At 41.2% G+C, this 21,547-nt stretch overlaps 2 protein-coding genes and 2 non-coding genes across 4 annotated transcripts; all 4 read left to right on the top strand.

The window, feature by feature from the left end:
• Positions 1-10,104, top strand: LOC116332344 (actin-related protein 3). The gene is made up of 12 exons (XM_031755259.2): positions 1-198; positions 576-631; positions 1,481-1,605; positions 1,692-1,802; positions 4,236-4,331; positions 4,642-4,749; positions 4,849-4,992; positions 6,691-6,864; positions 6,962-7,054; positions 7,134-7,259; positions 7,407-7,490; positions 7,909-10,104. The coding sequence occupies exons 1-12, from the start codon at positions 155-157 to the stop codon at positions 8,002-8,004; spliced, it is 1,257 nt and encodes a 418-aa protein (XP_031611119.1). The 5' UTR covers positions 1-154; the 3' UTR covers positions 8,005-10,104.
• Positions 10,105-10,329: 225 nt separating this feature from the next.
• On the top strand, positions 10,330-17,567 carry LOC116332354 (transmembrane protein 182-like). Its single transcript, XM_031755272.2, has 5 exons — positions 10,330-10,577; positions 13,520-13,616; positions 13,705-13,833; positions 13,918-14,055; positions 16,114-17,567. The coding sequence occupies exons 1-5, from the start codon at positions 10,419-10,421 to the stop codon at positions 16,380-16,382; spliced, it is 792 nt and encodes a 263-aa protein (XP_031611132.1). The 5' UTR covers positions 10,330-10,418; the 3' UTR covers positions 16,383-17,567.
• A 3,231-nt stretch (positions 17,568-20,798) lies between these two features.
• trnar-ccu lies at positions 20,799-20,871 on the top strand. The gene has a single exon. It is a non-coding gene; the product is annotated as a tRNA-Arg (tRNA).
• A 577-nt stretch (positions 20,872-21,448) lies between these two features.
• trnar-ccu lies at positions 21,449-21,521 on the top strand. Its single transcript has one exon. It is a non-coding gene; the product is annotated as a tRNA-Arg (tRNA).
• Positions 21,522-21,547: the final 26 nt, after the last annotated feature.

Here is a 21,547-nt window from a genome sequence, read left to right as displayed (position 1 = left end):
GAAGAAATTCCATCGCACCCGGAAGCGCTCTCCGTTCTGCTGCTATTCTGCTATTCATTCAGGCTGCAGCGATTTCATTCAGCCGTTGTTGATCTCTCCGCTTGTGTCGGGCGCCTCATTTACTTCTCCGTGGACAGATTGAAGGAGAGCGAGCATGGCTGGTCGGCTACCGGCTTGTGTTGTTGACTGCGGTACGGGGTGAGTAGGAGCACAATAAAAGGCTAGTTAGCGTTAGCCTGCTTTTCATTGACCACATAAGCGACTGTCAAACTTCAGCTAACGCCCTATTCAGCCTTCAGGCTGCGGGTTTTTGCTCAGCGCCTCCTCGACACCTCTCTGTTATTCTGAGCTCGTCGGTAAAGTCGGCGTTAATGCCACAAATCCAGCCAAAGTTTCCAGCTGCTTTATTTTGAAGGCTTTTTGTTCTTCCCTCAGCTTTGTCATTGCTGTTAGCTGCTGCTGCTAGCCGCTGAAGCTAATGTTACTTCCTGGAGAAAGCAGCCCTCATATTACACACTTACGTTAGCTCCAGCCTGGAGAAAGTGTCTTATATCCCTGATTTTGTTCCCTTTTAGGTACACGAAGCTCGGATATGCAGGAAACACAGAGCCACAGTTCATCATGCCTTCATGTAAGTAAACAGATCCCCCCTCTCAAAAAAAAACACCACAAAAGTTTTATTACACCAACTAAAACTAATTTAAACACAAGGCAAGGTCGAACATGTGGATTTATTTACGTGCTGGGATGCTGTTAAAGAGCATACTTATTAGTAAACTGCATTATTCGTTAAGTTGCATAAACACCAACAGTTTAGTGTGGATTGCCTCTGTGTGGTTTAATGCAGGTTAACAGTTTCAGGCCGACTTCCTTTCAGCCTAGAGAGGTACCAGAGCAGTTAAACTGGTTTCTGTAAGGCTGGCATCATATTGGAACAATATTTTCTTATCAACGCACGCATAGCAGGTTTTTCCTGGCTCATAATGTAAATTCTAGTAGGGAGGGACTGTGGTTGTAAGCGTGATTGATCTGCATATATTTAAGGGAGTGGGTTAGACGTACCTCACAGATCACAAGTTGGACAAAGGATGTTTAATACTAAGACCTCAGAGCACATTCATGGATGCAGTGAAGGAGAACATCCAGATGATCCGCTGTGGTGACCTCATGAGTGTGCGACGCCATCAAACTCTGAGCAACTATTTAGACAGGAAGCAGCTGTCCCGTTTTCACTCGTGTGACTGAGTGTCTAAAATATTTTTGCCAAGCTAATTGTGTCCAGTGTTGGATGATTTTCTTTTGTTTTTTTCTTGAGCCGATTGAATCTAAGTTTGCTCGACTAATGTTATCTCAGGATGTAAGTGCATGATGAATCCTGTTGTTCATAGTTATTTAATAAAATATATTTGGTACTGTGCTGTACCAATTTTTTGTTTTCCTTCCACCCGTAATATTTACAGTTTATATCGTTTGTCTGCAGGTATTGCGATCAAAGAATCGGCCAAGGTCGGAGACCAGGCCCAGCGCAGGATGATGAAGGGTGTCGATGATTTGGATTTTTTCATCGGGGATGAAGCTATCGATAAACCGTCGTATGCAACGAAGGTGAGATGGACGCCGACGTGGGGGCCGAGTCAGATTTGTGTTTGGGGATTGATATTAATGCTGTTTTTCACTCTTTGCGTCTACAGTGGCCCATCCGTCACGGGATTGTGGAAGACTGGGACCTGATGGAGAGGTTTATGGAGCAGATCATCTTCAAGTATCTGCGGGCAGAACCTGAAGACCATTACTTCCTTTTGGTAAGGCCAGGGCACTGTGTGTTAATGGTAGTCAGAGCTAAGCAGCAGGCAGGGCCCCTCTGCTGTTTTTTCTTGTCTACACCAAACACAAACTTCGGCAAAATACAGATGTGCTCAAAAGAGACCAAACAGGCTGAAATCAAGTCAAAAGTTGTCAAAATAGTTTTCCCTGTTGTTGCAATTTAATTGACCAGACAGTTTAGAAACCTCACTACACTCCTAAAAATCAAGTCCGACTGAATCAACGACTGCGCTCAGGTCGGCCGAGTATATTTGCGGGATCAAATTGTATGTTGTTTCCCTTCATAGAAGGGGTCTCAGTGGAGTGGTTGGTTCATGTCTCAGTGTTGTGAAACTGGTGCGACCTAAATAATATAATAATTCCTCTTGTTCCTATTGGTCGTTTTCCATTACATGTCATTACATTACAGTTGAGCCCCCCTGGGTGTGGTTGTTATAGTGACACAGCTTGAAGTACTGTGACGTCATTTGTATGTGACACAATCACAAATCACAACAATAATCGCCTCAAAGCACTTCATATTGTAAGGTAGATCCTACAATGATAGAACAGAGTAAACCCCTACAATCATATGACCCTATGAGGAAGCACTTTGGCAAAAATAGAAAGGAAGGAAAAGCTCATTTTTAACAGGAAGAAACCTCCAGCAGAATCAGGCTCAGGGATGTGCAGCCGTCTACTGCGACTGGTTGAGGGTGACGGAGGAAAGTGGGACAAAAGACGTGCTGTGGAAGAGAGCCAAAGAATAACAATAACTAATGATTAAATGCAGAGAGGTCTATTAACAGGTAGTGAGTGAGAAAGCTTCCCCAGCAGCCTACACCTATTGCAGCATAACTAAGGGAGGATTCAGGGTCACCTGGTCCAGCCCTAACTATATGTTTTAGCAAAAAGGAAAGTTTTAAGCCTAATCTTAAAAGTAGAGATAGTGTCTGTCTCCCAAATCCAAACTGGAAGCTGGTTCCATAGAAGAGGGGCCTGAAAACTGAAGGCTCTGCCTCCCATTCTACTTTTAAATACTCTAGGAACAACAAGTAAGCCTGCAGTGCGAGAGCGAAGTGCTCTAATAGGGTGATATGGTACTACAAGGTCATTAAGATAAGATGGGGCCTGATTATTTAAGACCTTGTATGTGAGGAGCAGGATTTTAAATTCAATTCTGGATTTAACAGGAAGCCAATGAAGGGAAGCCAAAACAGGAGAAATATGCTCTCTCTTTCTAGTCCCTGTCAGTATTGCTTCAGCAACACAGTGGACAGACTCTGGGACCACATTGTGGGTTTGTGTGGAGCCATTTCAGTTTTGATTTTCATGAGGAAGACGGACTTTTCATGACTCATAGGCTACGTTCACACTGCAGGCGAAAGCGCATCAAATCCGACTTTTTTGACCCTATGCGACCCGTATCCGATCATGGTATGACAGTGTGAACGGCGCAAATCTGATATTTTCAAATCCGATCTGGGTCACTTTCGTATGTGGTACTGAATCCGATACATATCCGATGTTTTAGAAAGCGACTGCTGTGTGAACGGTCATGTCGCATTAAATCCATCTTTTACGTCACTGACACAAGACAGACGCCAATTATCAGCGCCGGAGAAGCGCCCGATAAGACATCGCGAACGCTTCCTGGCCATCTATTGTAGATGTTAGTGAGACTTTTGGGAAGACAACGTTGGAGAAACGTGAACATTTTATTTGTACTGTATAATCTGCAGATTCTGACTGAAATCTGCAACGATCCTTTGAAGCACCGCTCCTCTAAAACAGCAATAATGATAATTATTAGGTTATTTACATTATTATGTAAATAACAAAATAACTTAAAGCAAAAATTGGGAAACGTGAAGTCTGAAGTCTTTATATTAAGGGCCATCAGTCAAACAATACTGTTTGGTCTGGGTCTAAACAGAGCGCGTTGTGTGTGACGTCTTCTTTTGCGCATGCGGGCCGCTTTGAGCGTTCACACTAGAGCGCGTTTGCTGTCACATTTTATTTGTAGTGTGAACAAGCAGACAAAAAAATCGGATTTGATCAAAAAATCGGAATTGAGCATTAAGACCTGCAGTGTGAACGTAGCCATAGAGTGACGCCACTGACTGGCCAATCGGTGGCATTTAGTATGTTGACGTCACATTTTCGGATCGCTTGGAGCCCCTGCCTGAACGGACACTAAAAAAGTAATTGGTACCAGCTGCTACCGCCTAATGAAACCCCTAAAAGTTGAGCTGTGCCCAGTAACCATCAAAGCATCTCAGCCTCGCCTCTCTAATCTGTCAGACGTGTCCGCTCCTCTGCAGAGAGTTTGTTTTCAATACAAACTGCTAAGGGATCAAGAGCACAACAGTAATAGCAACGACCGTCTCGTGTGAACGATCAGCCTAAAATCTTCTGTCTTCTCTCTTCAGACAGAGCCTCCCCTCAACACACCAGAAAACAGAGAGTACACAGCAGAGATCATGTTCGAGTCCTTCAATGTCCCCGGCCTCTACATTGCTGTTCAGGTAAGACTGCTGCAAAGGCTTTTCAGAGTTTTGGAAACAAATCCCTTAAAGTTCAAACCCCAGCACTCACAGCTGGTTCAGACACTCTGAGCTGAGACGTGTGAGCTGTGTGCGTATAATTAGATTTGTGTGTTTGACTGAGAATGTGATTCCGAGGATGTTTTATGGGGAAATGCGGGCTTTCACTTCTTCTTTTTCAAGGTTTTACAGTTTGTTTGGGTTGTTCTTACTTCATATAAATGCACATCAGTGTCCTGAGCATAAACCTACGTTTCATGATTTTTTTTTTTTTTTTTTTCCCTTCCCCCAGGCTGTCCTGGCGCTGGCTGCCTCCTGGACATCCAGACAGGTGGGAGAACGGACGCTGACGGGGACGGTGATCGACAGCGGAGACGGGGTCACGCACGTCATCCCGGTGGTCGGTGTCACGTCCTTTTTGTGATTATTATTTGCTTTTTAGCTCCCAGCCTCACCTCTGCTCCCTGGAGCTCTAAACCTTTGCTCTGTGGCGTTCCAGGCTGAAGGCTACGTCATCGGCAGCTGCATCAAGCACATCCCCATCGCCGGTCGAGACATCACATACTTCATCCAGCAGCTGCTGAGGGAACGAGAGGTGGGGATTCCTCCAGAGCAGTCTCTGGAGACGGCTAAAGCTGTCAAGGTCAGTACGCTTCATGTTTACCAACCAAAGACAGGTTTAAAAAAAAAAAAAAAAAAAGAGCCCTTTTTTCTAATGGCCAGCAGGGGGCGATAAAAGCAGCCAGACTGTATAGAAATATATGGGAAGGTGAGTCTGGCTTTCAGTTGATCTTGGATCGGAGTAAAGATTTTCCTGATGAGTTCATGGTCTCAGTTACTAAGTTAAAGTCTTAATAAATATGAAATTATGCTGCTGTGCAGAGTACAATGGACAATAAAGCAGGGTCAGTTCAGTTGCAGAGGGTGTTTTTCATCAGCTTCAGCTGCTTTGGTGTTAATGAAATTAACAACAGGAGCACTAGAGAGGTGACAGTAAGACAACCCGCAACAAAGGAATGGTTTACAGCTGGAGGACACTCACATTTTTCACTCCTCATCTTTTCTGACTGTTTTTTACTAGTTTTGCTTTTGGCTCGTCTCAGTGTCACTACTGCTAGCATGAGACGACACCTGGACCCTACAGAGGTTGCACAGGTAGTCAAACCCCTCCAGGATGGCACATCAATATGTGCCACTGGCAGAAGGTTCGCTATGTCTCAAAAGCATGGAGGAGATTCCAGGAGACGGGCAGTTACTCCAGGAGAGCTGGACAGAGCTGTAGAAGGGCCTTAACCTATCAGCAGGACTGGTATCTGCTGCTTTGTGTAAGGATTAACACTGAGCACTGTCAGATGACCTCCAGCAGGTCACTAGTGTGAATGTCTCTGACTTCATGAGGGTCACCTGAGCGCCCTCTAGTGGGTCCTGTGCTCACTGCCTTGCACTGTGAAGACTGATTGGCATTTGCCACGAATACCAGATTTCCATGTCCATGTAGATGAGTAGGCGTATAGAAAGGTGTCTCTCAGTCAAGGAGCTCAGAATCAAAACACAAAAGCCCGGCTCTGTGGTTGTGGATTTTCTTAGCGAGTACTGCTGAGGTAAAAGATCTGGGGTGCAGCTGTTCTGTTGTCATCACTCCTGCCTTAAAGCTGGCACTTCTTTACTGAAAGAGGCATCGGCAGGTCATAGCAAGAGTGCAGACAAACCGGGAGGATTATGTGACAGCCTTGGCACACAACTTGAGGGATTGCTTCATCTCTGTAGCTAACTGCAGGGGCATGTTGGCCAAGCTCTGTAACAGAGTTTAGAGCGACAGAGTTTAACTGGGCCTCTGTTCACGAGGACACCTTTTGTGTCATTGCAGACAGCATGAGTGTGTATATAACCAGTTTGAGAGTCATTGTGAAGCTGTCCTCTCCATGCGGTGTTGTTGTTGTATAGATTTTAATTTATAAATGAAACTAACTCAAGATGCAGTCTGTAAGAAAACAAGGCAGAAAAGGAAGTGATACCTTTGACAGATGATTGCTGCACTGCTTCTGTCATGTACTTATCAGTTTGGCCACTAGAGGTCAGTGTGGCATCAGAAGCATCAGAATATGAGAAACTTTATTAATGCCAGAAGGAAATTGAGTTGTCATAGCAGCAAATATACAACAAACATCAAGCACTCATAGCTAACAGAAGCTACTAGAAGCCATAGTTAAATTATACTGAAAACTGCTAGCCTCTCCATTCATTCCAGACTTTAAAAAACAGGAAGCTCTTAGTTGTTTGTTTAGTTTGATGTGCATTTGTCTTACAGTATTGCCAAATATTTTGTGCTGTGCGTTTTTAGGAGCGGTTCAGCTATGTGTGCCCTGACCTTGTTAAAGAGTTTAACAAGTACGACACAGACGGCAGCAAATGGATCAAACAGTACACGGGCGCCAACGCCATCACCAAGAAGGAGTTCACCATCGACGTTGGGTACGAGCGCTTCCTCGGCCCTGAGATCTTTTTCCACCCTGAGGTACAGAACACGCTGACACGCTTTGCTCACATTTCCTCTAATTTTTTTTTGTATTTTTAATTTTTTTTTCTAACTTTACCTTTTCGTTTTCATCCAGTTTGCCAACCCAGACTTCACCCAGCCCATCTCAGAGGTGGTGGATGAAGTCATCCAGAACTGTCCCATCGACGTCAGGCGTCCTCTCTACAAGGTAAACACACACCTGTCTGCTTCTGTTTGATACATGGACACGCAGCACATAGCAGTAATCATTTTGTGTTGTGTCACAGAATGTCGTGCTCTCCGGAGGCTCCACCATGTTCAGGGACTTCGGCAGACGCCTGCAGAGGGACCTGAAGAGGACTGTGGACGCACGACTGAAAATAAGCGAAGAGCTGAGCGGTGGGAAGTTGAAGGTAAGGGGGTAGAAGTAGCACGAGGAGCTGACACAGGCAGCTTCACATAAATCTGTGAAACACTTTGCTCCACGGAAGAAAGCTTTCTTTCAAAGCTTCCAGGCCTTTTCAGTAAACTGTTGAGCACAAATCATCTTTGTTTTGCAGCCCAAGCCCATCGATGTGCAAGTCATCACCCATCACATGCAGAGGTACGCTGTCTGGTTCGGAGGATCAATGCTGGCATCTACTGTGAGTATTTCAAGGACATCTGTACTTTTGCACTACAATCAGTGTTTTCATCATAGTAGTAAATACCTGTAGTTACACTCTCTAGTTCTAGTGATGTAAGCTGTACCCTTTTAACTCCATAATATATGCACACCGTTACTACCCATGTGTTCTCTTAACTGTCCAGTACTTACTCGCTTTACTACCCAGTACATACCCGCTGAACTATCCAATATGTATGCTCTTAAGTATCCAGTACGTAAAAGAACTTATTTTGTAAGTTTCCTATATGAAGGTGCGCATTATAGAAAGCTAACAGGCTTCTTTTGCAACATTTAAGTCCTGAATTTCTTTGTTTACACTGTAATGTTTCCAAAATGTTATTCAGTGTCTAAGTTTGCGTTGTTACATTTGTGTGATTTGTGTGTTGCTTCTGCAGCCCGAGTTCTACCAAGTGTGCCACACCAAGAAAGACTACGAGGAGATCGGGCCGAGCATCTGCCGCCACAACCCCGTCTTTGGAGTCATGTCTTAGGCGACAGAGAGAGAGAGTGCATTCAGAGGAGGCCAAGAAGAGAAAAAACAAAAACAAAAAACGGAGGATGCAAGACCTCACATGCTGTGGAAGTCCCTCCCGCCTTTGCACGGATGCTCCGACAGATTATTTGTATAGAGCTACAGTGGACCAAACAAACTGCCAGAAGAGTGGCAGCATCCTCACAAATTAGAGGAAAGAGGTGACTCAGCCCAAAGGATCCTCAGATAAAATGTTTACTGCAAGTAGGCTGATGATGCTAATAATAATAATGATGATAGGTGATAAATCTTTAATTTCTGCGTGCCTCATATATGTACTTACTCTATCCTCACAGGGTTGTAAAATGTAATTAATCAACATGAGTCCTGTATAAATGCACTTCTGTGTATATGGGTTGGGTTCTTGGTATGTGTTCTGTACTCTAAAAACTGAAAGTGTAACGGTTGTTTTAAGAAACACAACATGCTTTGCTACGCGATTACTCAAAAGCTTGGAGTCACTTTGAAATTTTCTTGTTTTTGAAAGAATATTAGATTTTTTATAAATCTCATGTAACATGAAGTGGATCAGAAATGTATAAATAACTCTGTAGGCATACTTGGGTCCATTTTCTGTAACCATCACTCCTAGTGGCAAATAGTGTTCCACAGTTCAAGTTTAGCTTGTTAAAAGGCCGCTAATTATGCTAGCCTGACTGAGAACTGTCCCGCTGATTTAAAAAGCAAAGCGTTTGGCTTTATTGATGTCTGGGGCATCATCGTTTGGGGTCAGCTAAAGTTAAAGTGGAAACTAACAAGGCCTAGAGTGTTCTCGTTCTAAGAACTGGAAGATTTCAGTCTGTGGTGTGTACTAATCCTTTCTTTGAAAAGCCGAATCTGGCTTCAGCCACCGGTGCTGAAGTGGGTACACAGCTGACCTGGAATAAGTGCATCTTAGGGCTGAGATACCAGGAGTCTCACAGCTTCTCAGGTGGCAGCATCGTTAAATGGTACCTGTAAGAGTGACATTGTGCTGGTTTGTGAAGGGATAGTACACACTGTTGTGTGACAGTTTAATTTTTCTGCAGTTTTCATACAGAGAAAAGACTAATGATTCCGATTTATTGCCTCTTTAATCAGCACAGCTTTGAGCTTCACTATTATTGTTGGAAAAGTTTTTATAAATGCATATATATCTAAATGGCCAGTCAAGCTTTTAACAAGAACAAAATGTTCTGCTGGGTGATAAAGGAGCGATGCTTGCTGAAAACGAGACCCTGCATGAGCCTACATCGATATTTTAATAATTCGAGGAGCCTCTGTATGTGCATGCGCTCTTGGCTTGTGTCAGCAACTGTTCATCTGATCCACTTGTTATTTGACGGGCGTATTGCTGGGCTCCCAAATACGTGCAGTATGAAGTGCAATGAAATAATCTGGATGGGCGTTCCTTGTGAGGACAAAGTCGCAGCTCTCACCAACTGTGAGGAATCAGGGAACATCTGTAAATGGTAGCTACTCACATAGCACGCACTGCCCTACTTCCATTTAAATTTATTAATAATTTATGATGAAACAATTCAATCTCAGAGCTTCTTTCAAGAACAGCTTTTTTTCTAAGTGACCCCCAAAGGCAGCCTTTCTTTGCAGCAGCTTTAGGATAATCAAATGGGTGCGAGCATTAAAAAAAAAAAAAAGAAGGAAAAAAAATAGAAATCACCAAAACAAACTGACCATTCCCATTTCCTTTGTTTTTTCTTTTCTTTTTTTTTTTTAAGTACCCTCAGTACCTGGAAGAAATATTTATTTGAATTTACATGAAATGATTTGCTCATGTTTGTTTCTTCCTGGTTCCTCCTGCAGCATTATGACAAATCATCACCGCTTTGCTCTTTTTTAAAATTTCCCCCCATTTGTATTAATCATCTCTTGAACAACCCGTCTTTGAAGGAAAAACAAAACAAAACGTTGTATTAATATATGAACATGCAGTTTGAATGACTGTTGTTGGACTGTCACTGTTGCCTAGATCTCAGTTATACTGGATAGCCTTGTACTGTACCAAATCTGGATTTCAATGCTGGCATTCCAATAAACGCCAAGGAGATGTTTCTTCACGTGTTGATTTCTCTGTCTCGGGCTTTATTATGTTGTTTGCTTTGCTTCTATTTTTAAATGTACCCATCCTATTTATGTGTGTCTGAGCCCTGGCCTCTGTAACTGTATCCCTTCCAGCATATGGTGCACATTTATTTTAATTCAGCCACCTTCTTGTGCCCGATTGGTCAGCAGTAAAAGGGAAGCCCTGTGTAGAGTGTCACGCGTAATCGACATGTCCAGCCTCTTAGGAGTCTATCGGACTCTTTAAACATGACATGTTAATAGAGTAAGAAAGAGAAGCACCGAGACGGAGGAATCTGGAAAGATTTAAACATGTCGTCTAGCCTGAGGTTGAAGGTGCTCCTCTTCTTTGCTTTATTCTTCGGAGCAACAGGGTTTCTCTTCCTGATTCTCTCCTGTGGGACTGAGTACTGGCTGCTGGCTGCAGAGTCCTGCAGCAACCCCGGAGAACACAGCCTGAGAGACGTGAAGGTATTTGAACTGTGCAGGAGCGACGAGTTGATTTATGTGATGCCTTTTAAGAAAGGGAAAAAGTAGTTTATGAGTAAAGATGTATTTATTAACATGCATATTTAAAATAGAAATAGGTAAAGTGCGTGTGTTTGCTGTGTTTCTCTGACATTTAATGATCAGTGTGGGCTGCCTGCCATACTGTTTATGTACATCATGTAACAAAGGGAAATGAACAACAGTGGAAACACTTTAAACATACTTCAAGCCAAATAATCTGTCTTTTGACTTTTTCCTGTTATTTTTTAAAATATATTAAATATCAAAGTTACAAAAACAGACTGAATGACTAACATAAAAAACATGGAAAACTGTCAATACACAAAATTTGTAATGTTAAAAAAATGAAAAACAGATTTTTCCACGTTAAAATATGTTTATTTATTAGACAAAACTTAAATTATAGCTTAATGCTGTGAAAAAAAAGAAAAAAGTAAAAATACACAAGATTTCATGTAAATTTTTTAGCTACTGCAGCTGTATTTTAATGATGGAATACAGGAACTTTTGTTTTTTTTATTCATGCAAAATATTTGGTGCCCAAAGTGCTACCGTTTTTATGGGTTTAACAAAAAATAAAAATAAAAATAAAAACACTCAGTATAGGATTGCACCAGCCGGATTTCTCCTCGATGGCTAAGATCAAAAGATTGTTACATCTTTTAACACAAATCTAATTTTTTTCTCTCATATTTCAGGCCATTTAAAATACAAAAGTGTGTATAATATTTTATTATATTTTAAGAAATAAATGTTGACAAATGTTAGTGCAATGCTAGTGATTTTCCATTAGCTCTCCCTAAAGCTTATTTGGGCTGAGGGGCGTGGCAAACCTTTACCACTGCATGGAGATCACTGGACCAGAGGCCAGTCCTTGGATTACATATGGCAACAGCATTACACTTCTAATCTGCACACAAACATAACATGATTTTGTAACAAAAAAGACTGAAAGAGCAAAATAATACTAAAATAGGAGTAAAACAGAGTAAGTATAACAAACCAATGTGTCAACATGTTACATGATGCCATTGTTTTGTCACAATAACCTTCATCACCATTGCCAGGCTGCTTATTGCACATCACTTTGTTGCTGTCAGGTCGCTAGTGGACCAGGTGCAGGCTCTTGTTGCCTAGGTAACCTTGTAACACCCATGTGAACTGTGTTCTTCGCTCTCATTGGTAATCGCTTCAATTGTGCACCTCAAAGTTGAGAACAGTTTAACTTTTGGACCCTCCCACTTCGTTTCGACAGCAGCAGCAACCCGTAGTTGCTGAACGGTCTTTTCTGTGGTCTCTGGTGTCCTATGTGTACACCCGCTCAGGCACAGGGGGCACAGTAGAGCAAAATAAATAAATAACCCTGTAACTGTCCTGTAAACATCATGAGGAGCACTAAGAATTGTTGCATGAGGCTTTGTTGCTGACAGTGGACTAGAAAATGTAAACACATGTTTAAAATTTGATTCAATTCTAGATAACAGATGCTGAAATGTGGTTTCTATAATTTAACATAATTTGTTTTCTAAAAACAAAACGGAGATTTCATGTAAATGTAAAGCTATAACAACTTTATATTAATTTACTGTCTTGTAAAAATACAGACATTTTCTGTATTTTAATTAAAACTTATGTATTTTACATAATGACAATTTTTTGCCATTTTACAGCATTTTTCTGGTGCAAATGAGCTCATAGCTTCTATTCCTAACCAGTTTTCCTTTAGCTTGATGGAAAACATAAGGTCATGGAAAGGTGTGAAGGAGTGCAAAATTGAGAACTGTTACGTATTACTTTGTCACTGCACTGGACTAGCAGATATTTAACACTCTGGTTTCTAAGCAACCCTGTAATATATTTAGCATCCATAATTGATTTTTGTGGGCTTGCCCACAGCACGTCCTATATACTGTGTACCATGGGTTGCCTTTCTGGCTAGTTGGTGATGTTGGGGTAAAATAAGCATTTTCACACCACTGACCCTTCACATTTGCAAAACAACTGATGTTATTTTAGACCCTGTGCATGAGAAGGGGCTGAAAAATAGACATATAGTGTACTTGTGCATCTGATAATGACTTTAAGTTTCTCCAAATTCACTTTGTAGTTGTAGACCTACATATTGAATAATTACATATAGTGTCTCTGGATGGTGATACTTGAGACTTAAATGAATGGACAGGGAACATCAAATCTCGGCCACATGAGAGAAGATGAGGTCACAAAGTTCAGTGTGCCAACTTGCAGTATTCCCCCAGTTGGCTTTTGCACCACTCCCTTCAGACCACACATGTGCAGTTTTTTATGGATCTGCATTCAGGAGATCAGGTTTTTATTCTTGCACTAATATCCTTTTGTCCTTTGTCCTGATAGTTTTTGCATTGCTTAAAATGTCAGTGTTCTTTCTCTTCTTATACTTTTTGGCTGCTTTAACTTGATTATCATGCACTCTGGATCAATTTGAGACTCTGTGAAGGTCAAATTGACACACAAAATAAAAAAAAACACCAATCCCATCAGGATGTTTTTGAGCATGATCCTCTTTCAGTGCAAGCTAGAAGAGCTCCAGTGGAGGGTCTCTGGGTGCAAACTTCCTCAAATGTGTCTGTTTGCTGGCAGCCGATGGACCCCCAGTCTTTTTCTGTAGCAGGCTCTGGTTACCCTGACACACTAAACCTGCCTCTTATATGCTGTATCCCATAACTTAAACATCTCCCTGCCAGAAAGTACTCACTGCATTTGGATGTTGTTCGTCATCCACACATTCTTGTAATGAAACCCGGGAGATGAGTGGCTCTGGAGTAAAATTCATTGAGGTGTTCATTAAAATTGGCTCCAAACACGGGTCAGAAACAGGGTTTATTTCCACAGCTCTCATCAGATGTTGTTTTCTGATCCGACAGAATTCGCAGGGTGTGACCATTTTCCATGAGGGTCTGTTCTGGCGGTGCTCCTACACAGCCTTTTCTCACGATTACTCAATATGGGACCTTTGGATCTGTGAGAACCTTCATTACATGTTTTATAAATGGCAAAAATAACACAGTGAAGCTTTAATTGTGACAGCTGCCTTTTCCCCCCTCTTCAGCAAACCAGCCTCTACCAAAAGTGTGTGAGGCCGCTTTCCTCTTCCCTTTTCCTGCTAACAAGCCGGTGGAGCTGTGGGAGGAGCCGCACAAGTTTCCTGGACAGCCTTTTGAACGCAATGCGGCCACTGGTTGGCATCACTTTGTTATACAAGCGGCACATTGTTACTGTAAAAACAGCACAAAGCACTGACCGGCTGTCGCGTTTTCCTCAGTTTTCAGGATCTGCTGGACCATCTTCTTCGTCATGGGTTTGGCGGCGATCATCATCGGTGGATTTGTTGTCATCTGTGCCGGCCCACTGACCAACCACAAGCTCTATAAAGTGGGCGGGGCTCTACAGCTGCTTGGCGGTAAGGCTAAATATAGAATTGGAGGATTCTTCTCAAACAGATCCCCAGAAGCTTTCTTCAGAAGGAGACTATCATGAGAACATTTTACAGTATGTCGTGAGATTTCTGCCCCACAAAAAGAAGAAATTGTATAATTTACTTCATTTGTAATGACGGTTTTGGTCACAGTCCTCTTATCCAGTGTCCATCTGTCTCTGAAATAGGAGAACTATTTTTGGCTGATCCATTATTCACTAGAAATCATCACAGCAGGTACCTTTGCCATCTTTTCACACCACATGCGCTTTCTGACACAGTCTGAAGGGATTATGGGTCTCTGGCTAGACTTGAACCAGTGCCCTTTCTCTTCCCAAGTGAATCTACAAACCACTACACAGTGAAGCTGGTGTTCTGGCTTTGAAATAGCAGATTTCTATGACTGGCCAGGAGTGCTACAGCAAACCTAGCCATTACGTTGTTTAAAGTGGCTCTCCACTGCTCATAGCCACCTCCATATTTGTGTTCTTCAGCTCTAATTGAGTAGCTTTGCATGACTGACAGATTGAAATAATCCTAATTAATCGTATGCTGGGCAAACCCTCCCCTCTGTTGCTGTTCATTTAAGGCCACTTTTTCTGACCGGATGGAGAAGTTTTTTAACAACACCTTAATAAAACCTTACTTTTTACTTGTTTGGATAAAATATGTTTTAATTAAAAAAAAAATATATATATATATATATATATATATATATATATATATATATATATATATATATATATATATATATATATATATATATATATATATATATATATATATATATATATATATATATATATATATATATGTGCTTTCATATCTATGATAAATAATGTAGGATTGTTAAAAATATTATATTTAATTTACATAATGTGCATTAATTTTGATTAGCTGATTTGGAAGAATTTATAAATAAAATAAAATTTCGCATAACTTCAAAGACATAAACCTGTCTTAAAATTTTATTTCTAAATAGTTTAATCCTTTTGAGTAAAGTAGCATATTTCTAAAAATCATTATAAATATTAATGAATGTTAAACACAAAGTTTCTAGTGCAGATTTTGCTTTGGAATAAAAAAATAAAACAAAAATTGTTCACGTTCAGAAAAATATGTTTTACAATTTTATTTTCAAAATATTCTAATGTAGAAAGTAATATTAGTAGTATTAAATTAGTTTTAGTAGTATCAAAAAAATAAACATATTTTAAAAATATTTTAACTAGAAATCACTTAAACTCGAAATAATGTACCATTTAATAGAGGTTCACATTTGTTAGCTAACACTGCCTCCAGGTCTGTGTAGCTGGCAGTTTTATTTTCTGCACATTTAACAGTTTCCCTGTTTTGGTGTATTTAGTTTGCTGAAGCTCTTGGCTAAACTTTTATCTCAAGAATGTAATTTGAAAGTGTGTGGTTCCAGCTAACCCCAAACACCAATCATCAATACCTTTAGTCTCAGGACATCCTTTCCTCTTCTGCAGAGATCACACAAGAAAAAAAATCGGAAAAAATCTGTGTTACGAGCCAACATTTGTATGAAAATACTGGTAAGGTTGCAAAATTTAGAAATTTTATGGATGCTTCCAATTTCCTGTTCTACGCAGAGGAAAAACTGAAGAAAAAACAGTCGAATTTCACAATGACTGCATTGTTTGTACTTATGAAGCGGCACGATTTATTGTTTTACTTTGAGCAGTCAAAACAGGCAGTAAAACACGACCTGCTGTGCCACTGACTGGTAAAAACCTGTCCTGCAGGTTTACATGTGTCCCACGGAGTGAGGACAAAAGTGTAGTAGATGACACGCTGACAAAACAAAACAAACAACACAGTATTTAACAGAAACACATCAGCTGAGAAAGGCTGTAACAGAAGTTTTGTAAAATGAGTAGAAATATTTAAACTGCAGATGTCATCTGGCATTTTTGCTCCCATTACATTCTTGGTTCTCCTGTAAAACCTGGTTATTATTTCTATATATCTTATATAGATCAGAAGCTGAATGACCTGCACTGTTTCCCGTGTGTCTGTTAGGCGTGTGTCTGTTCATCGTGGTGGTGATGTATCTGATGTGGATCCAGGTCCTGGACACTCTGGATCAGTTTACCCTCCACCAGAAAGCCTCTCGCTGCCCGTCTTTCCATCTCAGCATCCAGCACGGCCCCTCGTTCTTCCTGGCTCCGGTGGCCGTCTTCTTCTGCCTGCTGGCCGGCCTCCTCTTCGTCCTGGTCGGCCGAAGCATCGAGAGTAAAGAGCTGGACAGCATGGACAAAATCTCGGAGATTTCGACAGATGAGCTGTGAATACAGACAGTCGAGTTGTTCAAAAGTTCACCGCTCCACCTGTCTGGAGTGAAATGCAGTGTGCTTGGTGTTTAGATGAGTTGTGGATGTGGAGCTGATGATGCTTGAGAAGAAAAACAAATGTTTGTGGCTTAAAATCAGTCACAGGAGGCTCCTGAAGAATCTGATTTTGACTTGTACCACGCTGTGATTTTTAGTCTTTTTAGTTGTGTCATGTGTAGCAGCACTGTGAGCTCCCTGCTTAAAGAAATGCTTACATGAAATAAGTGAAGAGACCCTGGCCAATGATATTCATGCTGTTACCATCCTTTATATACAGTTTACAGTCCATTCAGATGATAGACTGTATATAAAAGATGGACATAACCAATGTGCTGTCAAGCATTGGCATTTGGACTTCCCTTTTTGAAAACCTAATGTTATCATGGCACCAGAAGTGACCATATCTGGAGTGCTAAGTGATTAGCTTGGTTGGTAAGCTTGCATTCATAAACTGCACATATCTGCTAATTAGTACTAAAAAAACACCAGAATTTAATTCTCCAAAACTAAATCAGGCTACATTATTAATCAGATAAGTTGATTTAAAGTTATCCAAAAGGCACCAGGACAAACACAGAGGAGATGTTGAGCTTCGTGAGGCCTCGCAGAAAGCTAATCGCTACAACTGCCTGAGTAGGCTTCAAGCTCCTATTTGAAAATTCATTCAACAGGACTGTTGTGTAATTACTGTAAAGTTGAGCATTATAACAGTCTGATTACATCATAACATTATAACAGTATAGCTAACATTGAGTCTATAGAGACAGATGGCCGCCACTTAATTTGAAGTGGAAATGTTGACTGTGTTGTTGCTGTGGGGGAAAAAAAAGAAATAACTGTGTGTGTTTTTTTTAATACAGTGACATTTGATTGACTAGTCAAATGGTTTATGCCATTATATTTTTCTCTCATCTCATTTTGCTTAGAGATTTATTTTGTTTTTATTTTAATTCACGTGATCCTGTCGCGTGTGCTTGAATTACTGTTTACCTCATTGTTGATACATTCTTTTGTTGTAATTGAAAAAATGATACAATTACACAATATAAAAAGTTAAGAAAGGACATCAAACCAACGTTCATACAGGACAATTTTCAACACATCAAAAAGCGTCATTTACATTAAAGATATATCATGACCTAATCCTTGTGCTCTGTGAGGTTTGTTAGTCATTAACGTGTGTTACTAAAGATAATAGGATTTAGAGGAACTGCAGGACTTACGTGGAAGTCCAGAGAAGTTTAATATGTGAGAAAAGCTGGTTGGAAAACTGAGCTGTTGAGACTCGTTTTAAGACATTTGACAGAAAAAAAGGGACTTTGCCGTTGCTGTGATGTACATGACGGGACTTGGTGATCCATAAAAGTAGAGTCGACCTCGTAGGTTAAAGCTGCACGGGCCTGTGATGGGAATTTTTGTGGTCACCAAACTAAAATCAATGTAGGGGCACGTACGGGGTTAAAATCAGTCTACTTACTACTTACTAAACTACTGTAACTTTACATTTACTGCATTTTGCTGTTTGTAAAGGTAAGTTTTTCTCTACTTCTGCTCAAAGATTTCATTGCATTGACACAGCATAAGGATGGTAATTGAGCATATGTGCATATAAATGACAACCAGACAGTTCAGATTTCATCTGTTGGCAGTTTAAAGCCAGAGTTTTTACTCAATGTCGCAAGAAAGTAACTTTTTTTTCCCACTGAGTAATGCAATTCTTCTAAAAAAACAACAACTATATTCTCAAAAAGCTTGATGTTTTCAAACAGTTATTTAGGAAACTGAAATAAATTCTAAATTCATTAGGAAAATAATGTAATTCTTCAAGCATTTTTCCATTTTATGACCTATAGCTAAAAGGATTTAAACAAATGTACTGAAAATTATAAGAATATTCTGTGACTTATAAATACTGTGCATCTCTCGGTCTAGATCAATGCATGCAGCATGCATCATGGGGAAGATTGCTGACTTGACAGGTGTCCACATGACACTCATCCTCGGAGGGTAAGCTTAGGAAGTCCTTGATGAAAAGGATGGCTGTTCGGGAAGGTGACTGTAAGGAAAAGTTTGGTACAAAAAGCTGCAAAAGATACAGAGATGTGCTGCCATTAGAGGAGCTTGGATCACTGAGTGCAAAATCAATGCAGCGCTTCATGCCTCCATTGACTGAAAAGCAGATTTCTGCTGGGAAAAGGTGGGAAAAAGGTGCAGTTATTTATTGAAACACATACAAACATATACGTAAATACAGTATATAAGGCGAAAACAGTTTGTACAATTCTAAAAAGCTTGAAATTCGATATTTGGTGTGACCACCTTTATTCTTCAGCACAGTCTGAACTCTCTCGTTAAGTAGTCTTCAGGAATAGTTCTCCAGGCTTCTTGAAGGACATTCAAAGCTCTTCTTTGGATGTTTCTGCCTTTTGTTCTGTTCTCTGTCAACATGATCCCACACTGCTTCAATAATGTTGAGGTCCGGGCTCTGGGGAGGCCAATCCGTGACTGATAGCGATCCACTGTGTGATTTTCTATCCAGTACCTGGTTACTTGTTCACTAGTACTTGATTATTATTTCTAGCAAATATAAACAATCTGGATGGATGACATCAGGATTAGCATGATTTAAGAGTAAAATCAGAGGCAAGCGATGCTTGACAGGAAGTCACTCAAACCGTACAGCGATGTCAAAAGGACCAAAATACAAAAAAGCTTCCATCAGTGAGGATAAAGTTCGTCATTGCAAATGATTTTTCTAATCTATTTAACAGATCCCATTGTGATTAATGCTTCCCCGTTCTCACTCTGCCTTTATTATAATTGATAAATCAAGTTTGACAAAAGTTGAAGAGAGGAAGGCTGCTTCAGTGTGCGTGGAAACAGTGAGTAGATTGAGTGTGACTGTGGCTGCCTGTCATGAGGACATCAGGCTGAAGATCTGAAATGCTGGGTCAGAGGGATGGGGATAATCATAAATTAGACTGTCATAATCCATTTTCTGATAGGAAGGATGCTTTGGCCTGCATGTAAAGACGTCCGACAGCCACTAGAGGGCAGAGTCGGCTCAGGATAGCGTTTGGAAGCGTTGCCTCTCACCTCATTAAAATCACTTTTATTCCCCTAGTTCCTTACGATGATGTCCGACAACATGGCAGTGAAATGCAGAGTTGCAGTGCACACATCAGATTAGGTCTGCAAAGGGAGGGAAGCAGGAGTGAAATTTGTAAGTGATAATTAAGTCAACTCATTTGTTTTTCTCTCAAAAACAAAAGAATTATTATTTTTTCCCTCCCTTGAAATTCAGTATTAGTAACATTATATCACAAGAGGAGGAGGAGGGGGTGGAGGCCCACAGTCACACCTTTTATAATTGGAAAAGGCAAACAGAAGTGAGACCTCGAGATGATACAGTGACGAAAACGAGTCTTTCATTATTCGTTCACGTCTCACGCTCCCGCTCTTATCCGTCCCTTCTCTTCTTAATCTCCGCTGTGAACTAGGTGAGCATAATTACACCTGAGCATGTCACGTTCATTTCCCCAGCTGTCACCAAACATCTCTGTCACCTCCTCCTCGTCGGCGAAGCCCAGGGTTGATCTTTACTTTCTAATAAATGCGAGGAGATCCAGTCATAGCACTTGGTCTTAGAGATTGTGGCAGATTCATTACTCAATCCAGGAGTGCTGTGGGAAACATGTATGTACTCGTCGCCGCTGCCAGGAGTCCTTTAAGTTGCGATGTCACACTTTTGCAGTGGAGAGAGCTGTCTGCTTAAAGGAGCTTACCACAAAGAAAAGCAACCCAAGGCATTTATTTTACACCTTCGTAAAAGCATTATTTCTTAAAAATAAAAAAAGATTGTGCAAAAGTTGATGGATTAACCATCATTTATCAGCTTTAACTAGCAGTTTTTTCTTGCTTCTGTTGTCCTTGTGAATGGAAGGGTGCCAAAACTGGCATCCCAACTGCTAGGGCAGCTCAGTCTTTACCAGCATTTTCCAGCAATTTCTGTGCCATTTTCCAGATGCTGCTTTGTTTCCTGTTTTGACTTCTCCCTTTTCAGCTCCACTGTTGGAGAGGTGATTTTCTTCTATCATTTAGGAGAAAACTGTCAGCATGCCCCAAGCCCCTGTAAAAATCTTTATGACCAACACATCAACCATTAAAACTCCCCTTAACCAGTCCCGTTTGTCCTCCCATTCATGTTCCTTTATATTTTTATTAACCTCTGTGGTTTCTAGGAAATGGTCCATGTTGAGATGCTAGCATCACACACGTGCTGCAGATTTGTCTTGTTGTGGAGGCCATTTGAGTACAGTGAACTCAGTGTCGTGTTCAAGAAGTCTGAGAGGATTTACACAGGTTGGCTATGTAGCCCCAGTGGCCTAATGGATAAGGCACTGGCCTCCTAAGCCAGGGATTGTGGGTTCGAGTCCCATCTGGGGTGGTATCTAGCAGAGTGGCGCAGCGGAAGCGTGCTGGGCCCATAACCCAGAGGTCGATGGATCGAAACCATCCTCTGCTAGGACTTTTAGACAGCCAGCTTTCTGTCATTAATGCAAGTTGTCTCTATATACACTCACTGGTAATGCCATTTCTAGTACTGGGCTGGATCCCTTTTCCCCTTCTGATCTCCTTTAATTCTTCAACAAGGCGCTGGAAACATTCCTGAGAGATTTTGGTCCATGTTGACATGATAGCATTACACAGTTGCTGCAGATTTGTCAGCTGCACATCCACGAAGAGAAACTCTTGTTTCACCACATGCAAAAGATACCCTGTTGGATTGGTTGTGTGGGAAAATCCCAGCAGATCAGCAGTTTCTGAAATACTCAGAGCAACAACCATTCTGATGCTCCTGGTTACACATGAATCCTAGATCAACCTCTGTGTGGATGCTCGTGTAGTTTCATGAGTCTCCACAAACAACAGAAACACCACCCAAACAAAGCAGAGTCCAGCGCACAGCCGGGAAGCTGAATGGACATTTCCTCCATTGTGCTGGTTGGTGGTTGTTGTGTGCAGCCCCAGTGGCCTAATGGATAAGGCACTGGCCTCCTAAGCCAGGGATTGTGGGTTCGAGTCCCATCTGGGGTGATTTCCAGCAGAGTGGCGCAGCGGAA

The sequence above is a fragment of the Oreochromis aureus genome, linkage group 23 (genome assembly GCF_013358895.1).
Source record: "Oreochromis aureus strain Israel breed Guangdong linkage group 23, ZZ_aureus, whole genome shotgun sequence".
NCBI classification, from domain to species: Eukaryota; Metazoa; Chordata; class Actinopteri; order Cichliformes; family Cichlidae; genus Oreochromis; species Oreochromis aureus.
This window is presented reverse-complemented; position numbering and strand designations above follow the sequence as displayed.